The sequence below is a fragment of the Chironomus tepperi genome, unplaced genomic scaffold (genome assembly GCF_022539635.2).
Source record: "Chironomus tepperi strain 1889 unplaced genomic scaffold, CSIRO-AGI_Ctep_v1 contig_257, whole genome shotgun sequence".
NCBI lineage: Eukaryota > Metazoa > Arthropoda > Insecta > Diptera > Chironomidae > Chironomus > Chironomus tepperi.
The window spans coordinates 253,633-266,453 of record NW_027226379.1 but is presented as its reverse complement, the minus strand read 5'-3'; the positions used below and the strand labels follow the sequence as shown (position 1 = coordinate 266,453).

Below are 12,821 nucleotides of genomic sequence, written 5' to 3'. Positions count from 1 at the left end.
TTATATTTAGTCAATAGAATATCACTGAATTAGTAATTTGGCGTAAAATCACTTAATTATGCCTTTATTTTTCACACGGGAAATTCCACAAGAAATTTTTTTTATAAATTTTTTTAAAACACTTAAAACTGCCGACTTTGGCATGCTTACCTTCACTATTTGTGAACATACAATATTGCTCATCACTTCCATCCATATTTCCGGACCACCAAAAGATATCAAAACACATTAATTAACAATTTTCACAGAAAATAATGAAACGAAAATATTGACAAAATATTTTGAAGTTTGTGTGAGTGTGTTGGTGAAAATTTGGGAATTTTTAATAATTTTACAATTAATATTCTTATTTTCACATCTTAAATAATTTCTTAGGAAGTATAGCAACATGATGTTGTGTTTTGTGCTTTCAAACCATTGAGAAAATCAAGGAACAAGCTCTAAATTTACGATTCTTTAAATTCTGTAAATGTGTTAGTGACATCAAAATAAAAATTCAAATTTCCACCGTTATTTTCTCACATCCAGTCGATGTGCAAGACATGAAAGTCATCCAAGCATGAATAAGCAATGTCAAGCTTCCTGTAGACCTGCCCATTCTCCAGAACATAAGTCTACAAACTTCAAAACTCAATTGTTTATATTGAAAATTTTCTAACTTTCTTAATTGATTTGTAGGTAAAGAGCAGCTAAGTTGTACTATAAAATAATCCTTGAAGCATAAACCATAAGTATTTATTGATTGCATAGAAGCAGACGAGTTAAAAAGTTGTAAAAAGTAATAAAATGGCTTTAAAAGTTTCTTCAACGCCATCAGAAATGAACATAAGTGTACCCAATATCATAAAAATTGAAAAGCTGTTGCATGACACAGCATATAGTGAATTAATAGAATTAAGTTCAAATTTTAATACGAGATTACGTGTGGAAAGGAAATTGCGAATGCCATTTCTTGATCCGCAAACTGGTGTCGCACAAAATCATTCAAATTTATTTATGAAAAAGGCACAGCGGATGCCTGGTATGAGAGATGGACAAATTTATTCATATCCATCATTAAGATGGCGAAAAGCTAAACGTCAATATTTGACAAATGCTAACTCATATCCATGGAATTATCGACCATTTGGAAGATTTCGAGAAAATGAATTTGAGGCAATTTCCAATACTGAGCACTTCCCGACAGTTACAGAAGATTCATCCTCATTTAGACCAGGTAATACATACATTGATTGTAATTCAATTAACAGTTTAAGTACATAAATCTACTCATTATTTACAGGCATCACAGACGATAGTCATAGTAAGGATTCTCATAAAGACGATGGTTCAAAGGGTTCTGGATGGTACTACGATGAGATGGATATGCATGAGATTGATAACTTCGAAGATCCAGAAGAAGATTCAGATGATGACTTTATGGAACCAAGAAGTGGACGTAAAAAGAGAGCATCAGGACGTGGACCTGGTGCAGCACGTCGTGCGCGTGTTGAAAGAGATCCAGATTCGCGTCGAGGAAGAGGTCGTGGACGGGGAAAGAAAGCAAATATTGCGGCAGCCATCGATAACAATTCAAATAGTAGTGATAAGTTCAGTGAGATTTCCAAACGACGCACAAATCCAGCACCTCAAATCACAACAATTCATAATCCGAATCCGAATGATATTGAAGCTATTCCAGAGCATAAAATTCCAACGACAGAACGAGGAAAGACTCATTTTGAAGAGGAGAGAAACTTAATTAATACAACAGCAGCAACATCATCTTCCGTGTTGTCATCAGGTATGGGTTTCATAAATAAATCACAACCAGGCGATAAAAATGATAAGCCACGAGCATCACCATCACCATATTGTGATTTCTGTTTGGGTGATACAAAGGAGAATAAGAAGACAGGCTTTCCAGAAGAATTGGTTTCATGTTCCGATTGTGGACGAAGTGGACATCCAACATGCTTACAATTCACTGAGAATATGATCATTTCCGTTAAGAAATATCGATGGCAATGTATCGAATGTAAATGTTGTAGCATTTGTGGTACGAGTGAGAATGACGAGACTTTATTGTTCTGTGACAGTTGTGATGCTGGTAAGTCATGCAGTATTATTCTTCTTTCCTGTTGCTTATACAGTTATTCATTTTAGGTTTTCACATGTATTGTCTATCGCCTCCACTGACACAACCACCGGAAGGAAGCTGGGACTGCAAATCTTGTATTGAAACGTTTTACAAGAACAAATAAGTTTGATACTAACAATTATCTCAGATATTAAATTAGAAATTATGACTATCCTCTGCGAAATTTACTGTTCTGGTCAAGTACGGTGTGGTTGAGTCACTCCAGTAATGACACAACTTTAGTATTTTCGTTTCTAATTCAGGAAATTTCCATTTTAAAAGTGATTTGTTTACATTCTCACATGAAGGTTTTGTTCTTAATTTTTGGCTTGGTTTAATGTTTATTTCTTTTTTTATTGATTGGAAGTGACTTAAAAAGAGTGAGCAAAACCTTCAGCATTTTATATCCATAACAAATCAGTATAGTTAATCCAGAAAACTTCAAAAACTTTTGTAAACAAATCTGCAAAAAAAATTTAGTTTAATTCGAGTGAAAATTCAAAAGTAGCGGTTTGATGCTAATTAGAACTGATATCCTGACTGCCTCTTGACTTTGACTGTAAATAATTAAGATTTTTATAGTGTGCGTGTATACGAAGAGAAAATTTCTTTCGCGAGCCAATCAACTAAACCTTAATCTATATGACAGTATTTGATGACATTTAAGGAAATGAAGAAGTAATCAGCAACACAAAAACCTATTCAATGGTTCTAAATTGAATTTTTATTATATATAGTATTTTTTTATATAATTTAATTTTTTTTTTTGATTTATAGTAATATTAAAAATGACATTTTCATCTTCTTTGTTGCTTACACGATTATAATTATAAAATTGGGTACAGTAAACTTACTTAAGACTTAAGGACATAAAATTAGACTTTGATTAAATGAAAAATAAAATATGCAAAAAATTTAAAAAAAGATATAAAATTGAACATTTAATTGAGTTCAACTATCAGAGATGATTGACAATCGAATAGCAAATTTCTATGAATTTGGTATTAAAATAGAAAGTCGAGTGGCTCTTTGAGCCTTTAAAAAATTTTTGGAACACATATATAGCCAAACAAAGTGAATTGGAAAATTTTGTCAAATTTTAACGGTTTTCTTTGATTTGAAAAATTATTTTATCGGAACTGTATAAATTACTTTTCAGAACCATACAAATGCAGATATTACTAAAGTGGAAATCGTACAACAGCTTTGAAACTGTATAAATGTAGATATTATATTGGAATTATGAGGTTCTAAAATAAGAATTTGTAAGGATTCAAAGAAAAGTAATTTGTAGAGTTCCTAAACACACTTAAAATTGACAATTTCTACATTTATTTGGTCGTGACAGCTTCTGTCCTCTAAAAAATAATTAAAATTACCAAAAAATCTGACAAAATTCTCCAAAAAATAATTAAATATGCCTAAAATTATTATCAAAATTTGGTATTCAATCGTCAAGTCCTAAGGATTATAAACATACATGACATAAAATTTTGGGGATAATACAATAAATAGTAATTGATTACAAAAATATATATATATGAACTCATAATACACAATAATAACAAAATAAGGGGAAATAAAATCTATTCGAAAAAATAAGAATCAAATTTTAGTTCAAAAACTTTCGATATGCAAAGCTATCAGCACTGTTTTCATTTAATTTTAAGTCACCTTGGACTGAATCGAAAGATGGAGGCTCGATATCGAGTGGTTCTGGTACTGTTTTATTGTTCTTTGCTGATCTTGTTGATGTTCCTTTCTTACTTCGACTATTTCGACTGCCTGATGCACCAGATCGTCCACCACCAGCACTTGATCGACTCTTTTTCGGTATACTAGTTACTTCCTCAGATCCACCAAATGTATCTTTTGTTTTTCGACTAGCTCCTTTCCTCACCGTACCCTTCTTCTTTCTTTTATAGCCATTAATGTTATAATCAAAATCTGAATCTGGCTGCTCCTCTGATACGGCATCATTATCATTTATATCATCATAATACCATTCCTTTGGAACTTCTTGACTACTATCTTTTGAGTCTGTATCAGCACCGGTCATTGAATTTGATTCATCAATTAATGCTTGAAAATCACTCGTCTCACCATCAACAGTAGCATTTGGAATAGCAGGTTGTGAATTACTATTTGAATTAATATTTGTAATTGGATTTGGTGGAATTGATGTTGTCATTGTTGTAGGACAATTATCATTAGCACGAAATCGAAAAAATGGTCGACTTGAAAGCTTCAATGAATTACTTTTATTTCTCCACCTTAGCGATGGATATGAATAAATTTGACCATCGCGCATTCCTGGCATTCGCTGTGTTCTTTTCATATATAAATTTGAATGTTTTTGTGCTACACCCGTTTGTGGATCAAGAAATGGCATCCTTAACTTCCTCTCCACACATAATCGTGTATTAAAATTTGCACTAAACTCTATCAATTCACTATATGCCGAGTCATTTAACAATTTTTCAATTTTTATGATATTTGGCATATTTACATTTAAGTCGGGCGTAGAGGAAATTTTTAAAGCCATCCTTTAAAAATATATCCACGACTTAAAATTCACGAGAAATTGATGATAAATATTGAATTTTTGAATTTTTTCTTAATAATATCCTACAGTATTAAATATAGGCTGAAAAATCTTATCAAATTTCTTTTTGAAAACCTCACAAATGTTTTCAACCGTTCTAAAATTGCATAAAAAAAATTCTTGATTTTAAATTTTTAAAATGCGTTACGTACTGATGCACTTCCGTGTAATCTGTTGATATTTCCTATGAATTCCTATGTGTCATGCTGATTCAGGAAAATAAAAAATGATTTTTTTTTCTTCGGGAAATGCATTTTATTTTCTATGAAATTTCCACCAAAATAGTTTTTCATGTCAATCAAAGTATTAAAAATTAATTAATTTATTTTGATAGTTCTTCCTATAGTTGTTTTCATCTTATGCTTACTTAATCAAACAAAAAGAATCGACATTATTCTAAACATTAAAGTTTGTCTGTCATATTTTAAACTCTATGCTGCATATCATTTTACATTTGTTGATCATCATGTTTACTGTATGATGGACTTGCTGGTGAATATGAGCTTGATGGTGAGTAAACAGGTTGATTATTCTCTTCATAAACAGGTGATGATGGTGAATATCTTGATCCTGGTGAATAAGTTGGAGAATAAGCAGCACCGCCAGGAGAACTTGGATAATTTGGTGATACAGGCGAATAATATGTCTGCGGACTTGTCGGTGTATATTGTGGTGATGCACAATGTGATGGACTTGTTGGAGAATAACTTGGAGAGCTGTGGATTAAGAAGAATTTCATTAATTTACAGTTATAGATGCAAATGACTAGTTTGTCTTACTTTGGAGAATATTTCGTTGATGACGGAGAATAGCTTGGTGAACTTGGAGAATAATGCGTTGGATATTGAGGAGAAGATGGACTGTAAGACGGCGTTGTAGGAGTATAATTCGGTGATGAGGGACTGTATGAAGGTGTTTGAATCGGCGATCGATTGTAGCTTGGTGACGACTAAAGAAAATGATAAAAATTTAGTTGATTTTCCTATGCTGAATATAATCATACTTACAGGAGAATAAGACGGAGATGTCGGACTGTACGAAGGCGATGTTGGGCTGTACGATGGACTTGTCGGCGAATAAGGACTTGTTGGAGAATATGAAGCTGTATAAACCGGACTTGTTGCCTATAAAGAAAAATTAATTAATATAAAATTTCAACTTTAATAGCCATTTTAGGCTTACCTGATATTTTGGACTCGTTGGAGAGTAAGATGGTGACGAAGGCGAATAAGACGAATTTGGAGAATATAACGGAGATGCCGGATTGTAATTTGGCGATGTCTGCAATTAAAAAACCGTTAGAATATTTCAAAAGAAGCACAAAGCACAATAAACTTACCGGTGAATAATGTGGAGACGTCGGGCTGTAAATAGTCGATGTTGGACTATATGAAGGACTTGTTGGACTATAAGATGGTGATGCCGAAGCAGCCAAATAATTCGGACTTGATGGCGAATAAGACGGTGAAGCAGAAGGCGATGGTGAATGTTGGAAATAAGGTGACATACCACCTGGACTGCTTGGCGAGCCAGGATTTGGTGACCAACTTGGTGACATACCAGCTTCCGATTGAGCACTTGGTGAGAAACTTGGACCGCCTGGTGTCATTCCACTTTGACCGCTTGCTGGTGACCATTCTGCACCATAAGCAGGAGTTCCACTTTGCCATGGTGTCATAGCTGGACTCATTGAGCCACCAGGACTTGCTTGACCTGGTCCAAAGAACATTCCAGTTCCCATACTTGAATGTGGAATTTCCATTCCATCTTTACATTTTTCAGCATCAAGTAAAAGATCAAAACATCCAGTACCCATACGTGGTAATTGACCCATAATAATATTCTCAGAGACACCTCTCATAGGATCAACTTCAGCATGACTTGCAGCATCCATCAACACATCTACAGTTTCCTCAAAGGAACATCTCATAAGTGCACCAGTATCCTGTCTGTTGATACCGTGACGTGTAATGGCCATCAAATGTCCTTTAGCTGTCATGACGTCACACAACAAGGCCAAATGACGATAATTGACGTAAAGACCGTAGAACTGCAAGACAGCATTCATTTCTTTCTCAACCGATTTACGGACAGCTTCAATACCTAATACACTAAATATCTCACAAATGTCGTTACTATATGTTCTTACTGGATCTACATCACGCTCACTGAGTACTTTCATTAATGATGTACCATCAGTTTCAAGAAGCCATTCACCAATAGCTTTAAATTCACCATTTTCAGTAATTACAATTCGTTTCTTTGAATCAGTTTGGGGTAAATGCATGTATACTTTTCCAATAGCTTCAATACCTTGCAATGTCAATTCTGAAAGCATATTAGATTCGATACATCTAAGGAACATATCTTCTTCCATTTTTTCCATATCCTCTTCACCATCCATTCCAAATTTATTATCGCCTTTATTCATAATTCGAATACGCAATACCAATTTGTCGGAGTTATCGTCATTGAAAATACAATTCAAATCGTCACCAAATCCAGCATTAATCTTTTCAGCAATCTGTTCCATAGTCAATTTTTTATCTGTCATACGTTTACGATCGAGTTCAATACGCAAAAGCCATGGTGAAATTTTCGTTGGATCAAAGTCAGGCATTTCATAATAAATGTTAACAAACTCTTGATCTTCTTGAATGACAGTCCTTTGTGGATCTGGATCATAATAAATTGCTGTGTTGGCTGTTACTTTACGTAATGTTGTATGTTCTAATCGACACAAGACATTCTTTGCCTTTTCAGCATCTCTTGCGGCACCACCAGTTAAGAATACAGTAAGGGATGGAGCTTTTGGTTTCTTTGAAATATTGATAATTTCCTTCAAACGCGGTACACCCAATGTTACGTTCTTTGACGACACACCAGCAAAATGGAAAGTGTTGAGCTGTGAATAGAATGGTTGAAATTAATTTCTAGTTTTTTCAAAAATTTAACGGCAATTTAAGATTTGAATTTTAACGGTTTTCAAAAAATCAAATTTTGAACTTCAAAATTTTAGTTCAAAATTTGAATTTTTGAAAACCGGTAAAATATTCAAAATTCATATTTCCGTTATAAAATGCAAATAAATCTTACCGTCATCTGAGTAGCAGGTTCTCCGAGAGACTGAGCAGCCAAAGCTCCCACCATCTCACCAGGATTAGCTTGAGCCTGTTGGAAACGAGTTTCAATTTCTCCAATTAACCACTCAAAAGCTTCTGTATTAAGTCTGTGATCTTCAGCTACAAGTTTTGTGCATAATGTTGATCGAACAAGACATTGGAACAATAATGTTGCATTCTCATTAGCCTGTTTTGACAATCTATCATTTCCAGCTACAATAATACACTTGCCAAGCAAGTCACGAACGCCCTTAATTACATGAATTGGATTTAAGTCAGTCGGTGCACGTTTGTTGATGTGGAAAATCTTCTGGACATTCCAAATCATTCTGTTAAGATTACACGGCAATACGACTTTATTTTCACCACTTGGGAAAATTTCTCTTAATGTTTGACGATCCTTCATCAATTGTTCATATTCACTTTCCAATTCCTGAATTACAAAACCTGATTCTGTAAATTGTTTCACGACATCCTCCGTGAATAGCTTCTTCATCTGACGTTCATTTGAGACATCAAATTTGAATTTCTTTTCAAAAACTTTATTTGATAATTTGACTGTTGGAAGTGACTGAAACTCAACAGTTTCACCACAAAGACCGTCCTCACCGTAACGTAACTGAATAAGTTGTCCAACAGAATTTCTTACAGTTCCATCATAATGTACCATAACAGACTCCATAGCTTTGATCAAACGACGCTGGATATAACCAGTTTCAGCTGTTTTTACAGCAGTATCAATAAGACCTTCACGACCACCCATAGCGTGGAAATAAAATTCAGATGGAGTCAATCCGGCAAGATATGAATTCTCGACGAAACCACGAGATTCAGGACCGTAATCATCTTTGATGAAATGTGGTAAGGTACGCTTACGAAAACCGAATGGAATACGTTTACCTTCAACATTCTGTTGACCTACACAAGCAATAACCTGTGAGATATTAATGTTGGAACCTTTTGAACCGGAAACGACCATAGCTTTAAGATTATTATATTCAGTAAGTGATTTCTTAGCAGATCCACCAGTTTTATCACGAGCATCGTTTAAAATACGATTTACTTGATTCTCGAAAGTCTGACGCAATGTATTACCGGGTGTCGGTTCCAATTCCATATTGTGAGCTTTTTGAATAACGCCAATGACATCCTCTTTGGCTTTACGAATTGTCTTCTGAATTTCTTGATATGTTTGAGGATCAGCAATTGTATCACCAATACCGATACTGTGACCTTCCAATAACAACCAATTGTTAACGACAGTCTGAATATTACCATAGAATCTTCCAGCTATTTCATGTCCAAGTTCCAAAAAGATAATATGCAATAAAGATCCAGCTGATGTACCAAGTGTCTTTTTACATAAAATTCCCATCAACAGCTCACCATGCTCTACCATTACTTTTGTATCTCCTAATGAAATCCATTTATATGGACCATCATCTTCATCATCAGGATGTGTTGAATGCGTACGAATCATATTTACATTTCCAGGAATAATCAATGAGAAAATTTGCTTTCCAGTCCATAATGGTTTAGGCTTAATAATTGCTGGTTGTGGCATTTTACCGTCCCAAGTCGGCAAGAACATCAATATGTTCATCATCTGTTCCTTGTCAACAAAAACATCACGTTTTGTCATTTTACGAACAGCTGTTAAAGTATCCTGTACAATACCCATAACAGGTTTATTTGCTTGTGGTGTAATAATCTGTCGGGGTGTAATGTGAATGTTCTCTACTTCCGCACGCGTTTCCATAGATTGTGGAACATGCAAGTTCATTTCATCACCATCGAAATCAGCATTGTAAGGAGATGTACAACTCAAATTCATACGAAATGTAGACCAAGGTAATACCTTAACTCTGTGACCCATCATACTCATTTTGTGCAATGTAGGTTGACGATTGAAAATGACTAAATCATCATCTCTTAAATGACGTTCGACTTTATATCCGCATTGAAGATGTAAATCACTGGGTTTTGGATGGAAACGTAAATCAATTCTTTCGCCATTGTCACGAATGATGTACTTAGCTCCAGGATATTGTGAATTACCACGTCTTACTAGATCCTGCATACGATCAATGTTGAATGGTGTGACAAGTTCGGGGAAAGTCAAATTTTGTGCAATTGAACGAGGAACTCCGACTTGATCGATACGTAAATTTGGATCGGGTGTAATGACAGTACGGGCTGAAAAATCCACACGTTTTCCCATCAAATTACCACGAATACGTCCTTCTTTACCCTTCAAACGTGCTTTAATAGCTTTAAGAGGCTTTCCTGATTTCTGCATAGCTCGAGGCATACCAGGCATGTCGTTGTCAACGAATGTTGCAACATGGAACTGTAGCATCTTAATATTTTCACTAATTACATGAGCTGCTGCTCCAGAAGTTTCATTCTTCTTTAATTCATTGTTGGCTTTAATGACATCCGCAAGTTTATGTGTTAAATCGTCCTGATTCTTTGTGGCACCAAACATAACGACTGATGGACGTACGGCTAAAGGTGGAACTGCCATAACACTTACAATCATCCAATCTGGACGAGCGAATTTTGGATCCATACCAAGAATATAACATTCTTCGTCAGTTATGTGTCTGAAAATCTCCAAAACTCGTTCTGCGGTCAACGGGATTTTCTTTTCTTGAGTTTCTTCATTTAAGTGCTTCCATTCTGCTGTCAATTCAAGACCTGATCTACGAATCGATGGCTGATGATTACCGCAACCTCCATGACCCATTTTCTTATTAGGATCCATTGGTTGTGGCTGTCCGTCTTTTGTCAAATCCATATCCTCACCACCTTCACAAATATTCTTGCCTTTACATAAATCATAGACATATGCTAATCTCTTTCTTGGCTGTCCTTTTGATTTCATAACAACTTCCTTAATTTTTGGATTGTGTGGACTGACGAGAAGCTTTGAGCAGTAGAAACATACGCATCGGAGGATTTTAATTGATTTTGTTAAGAATCCAACATGAAATACAGGCTTAGCTAAGTCGATGTGACCAAAATGACCAGGACATTCTGTTAAGTTGCCAGCACAAGTTTGGCATCTTGAATTTCTGTCAATTACACCTTGTCTTGGGTCCATTAAACCACCCAATTTTGGTCTTCCTCCTTCCATTGTTTCGGGGAATTGAATTCCACCTTCTGTGACTGACATTCGTCGCTAGAAATTTGAAATATTTTTTTATTACTGGATCTTTGTGCTATATAAAAGTATTACTTACAATTTCATCAGGTGATAAAATACCGAATTGCACTCTTTTTACCATGCGCACGGGCGCTTTCGAGTCTGATGACATCTTGACTGTTTGCTTTTTTGTCTCGTTACGTCAATTAATATGCGAGGAGCAATCAATTATAGAGTATCAAAAATTTATGATACTTTCTAATATGTCCACAGCATGAAAATTTTTATTTCTCAATTTTTGTCACAATCTTTATGTTTTTCTTACTACCTTTATGTTATTCTTCTGTAATGGATATTAAATTTTATTAATAAACTATTTTGGGATATTAAATAACAGGATTTACCACAAATAATAATAATATTTAAAAATTTAAACTTTCTTCGACGCCGATTCTTCTAAGATTGTTCAAAACATTTGAACGGCTCTGAATTTATGCGGGAAAATTCGAAATTCTTTGTAACGTTTTTCGAAAATCAAAAAAGTTTCCAACTGTAATTTTGCTCAATTCTCTTAATGATTTTAGGTACTGTTTAGTTATTGCATAATAGTTTGTTGTTATTAATTGAAAGTGTATCAATATATCATTGAAATATTGTTAAAAATCAATAAATAAAATCTCATAATAATAACGGTCAAAAAATTTTCAAATCATCTTCGAATTATTTGTATACAAAACAACGTGCAAAGGAATTTAATTATTTTCACAAATTCTACTTTAACTATGGGACATAAAAGGAAGCATGTTCAAGAAGCTAACAATTCAGAGGAGTTTCTATCTAAGAAGAATATCAAAACAACTCATCTTGCGCCAGATGAAAAGAAATTAATAGTTGTATTGAGTGGAGCTCAATTAGAAACTGTTAAGGTAGGTTTTGACTGATCTGTGCCTAGTAGTTCCTTTAAATCATTAAATTTCTTTTGTTTATCAGGTTGGAACCACGTTTGAATTATTAAATTGTGATGAACACATGCACATACTTAGAAAACATAACAGAGATCCAGGTAGTTGCAGACCTGATATTACTCATCAGTCGCTTCTGATGTTAATGGACAGTCCTCTCAATGTAAGATAATCATTATTCCATTCAGTTTCATTCATTAACTAAGAATTAAATTCATAGAGAGCTGGATTACTTCAAGTCTACATCCATACAGAAAAGAATGTATTGATCGAAATTAATCCACAGACACGAATTCCTCGTACATTTAAGAGATTCGCAGGCTTGATTGTGCAGTTATTACACAAATTTTCAGTAAAAGCATCTGAAAATTCAACAAAATTACTTCATGTCATCAAGAATCCAATTACTGATCATCTTCCAGTTGGCTGTAAGAAAATCGCGATGACATTCAGTTCCAAGATGGTTAAGAATTGCAGAGAATTAGTGCCAACCGAAGGAATACAGAATGTTGTGTTGGTTGTTGGGGCATTTGCTCATGGACATCTCAACTTAGACTACGTTGAAGACGCTATTTCAGTTAGTAATTATCCATTATCAGCAGCATTGACATGTGCAAAATTATGTAGTGCATTTGAAGAAGTATGGAAGGTTGAAGATATGAAAATAGAACAATAAAAATATTCACTTTTCCTCTCAAAAATTGCCGTCAATAAATTTCAATTTCACTCTGAATAGATTATTACACACCATCATCATCATCTGCTTGTGCTTATACATATTTTTTTTTTGTGGATCATAAAAAAAGAGAATGAATAGGCAATAGAAAGAAAGGTGAGAAAAAAGTATCCGTCGAAGATGAAAGTG

At 34.4% G+C, this 12,821-nt stretch overlaps 4 protein-coding genes across 4 annotated transcripts; 2 read left to right on the top strand and 2 right to left on the bottom strand.

Moving 5' to 3' along the window:
* Nucleotides 1-26: 26 nt before the first annotated feature.
* Nucleotides 27-3,623, top strand: d4 (double PHD fingers d4). The gene is made up of 4 exons (XM_070641807.1): nucleotides 27-292; nucleotides 376-1,216; nucleotides 1,283-2,089; nucleotides 2,146-3,623. The coding sequence occupies exons 2-4, from the start codon at nucleotides 787-789 to the stop codon at nucleotides 2,241-2,243; spliced, it is 1,335 nt and encodes a 444-aa protein (XP_070497908.1). The 5' UTR covers nucleotides 27-292; nucleotides 376-786; the 3' UTR covers nucleotides 2,244-3,623.
* On the bottom strand, nucleotides 2,851-4,773 carry tth (toothrin). Its single transcript, XM_070641808.1, has one exon. It carries the CDS (start codon nucleotides 4,662-4,664, stop codon nucleotides 3,732-3,734), a length of 933 nt encoding a protein of 310 aa, XP_070497909.1. The 5' UTR covers nucleotides 4,665-4,773; the 3' UTR covers nucleotides 2,851-3,731.
* Nucleotides 4,774-4,954: 181 nt separating this feature from the next.
* Polr2A (RNA polymerase II subunit RpII215) lies at nucleotides 4,955-11,478 on the bottom strand. The gene is made up of 8 exons (XM_070641826.1): nucleotides 11,399-11,478; nucleotides 11,092-11,337; nucleotides 7,821-11,030; nucleotides 6,064-7,629; nucleotides 5,907-6,005; nucleotides 5,732-5,848; nucleotides 5,504-5,673; nucleotides 4,955-5,440 (listed from the first exon to the last, which is right to left on the bottom strand). Exons 2-8 carry the CDS (start codon nucleotides 11,164-11,166, stop codon nucleotides 5,173-5,175), a joined length of 5,505 nt encoding a protein of 1,834 aa, XP_070497927.1. The 5' UTR covers nucleotides 11,167-11,337; nucleotides 11,399-11,478; the 3' UTR covers nucleotides 4,955-5,172.
* A 239-nt stretch (nucleotides 11,479-11,717) lies between these two features.
* LOC139091667 (ribosomal RNA small subunit methyltransferase NEP1) lies at nucleotides 11,718-12,657 on the top strand. Its single transcript, XM_070641813.1, has 3 exons — nucleotides 11,718-11,920; nucleotides 11,985-12,119; nucleotides 12,177-12,657. The coding sequence occupies exons 1-3, from the start codon at nucleotides 11,777-11,779 to the stop codon at nucleotides 12,630-12,632; spliced, it is 735 nt and encodes a 244-aa protein (XP_070497914.1). The 5' UTR covers nucleotides 11,718-11,776; the 3' UTR covers nucleotides 12,633-12,657.
* Nucleotides 12,658-12,821: the final 164 nt, after the last annotated feature.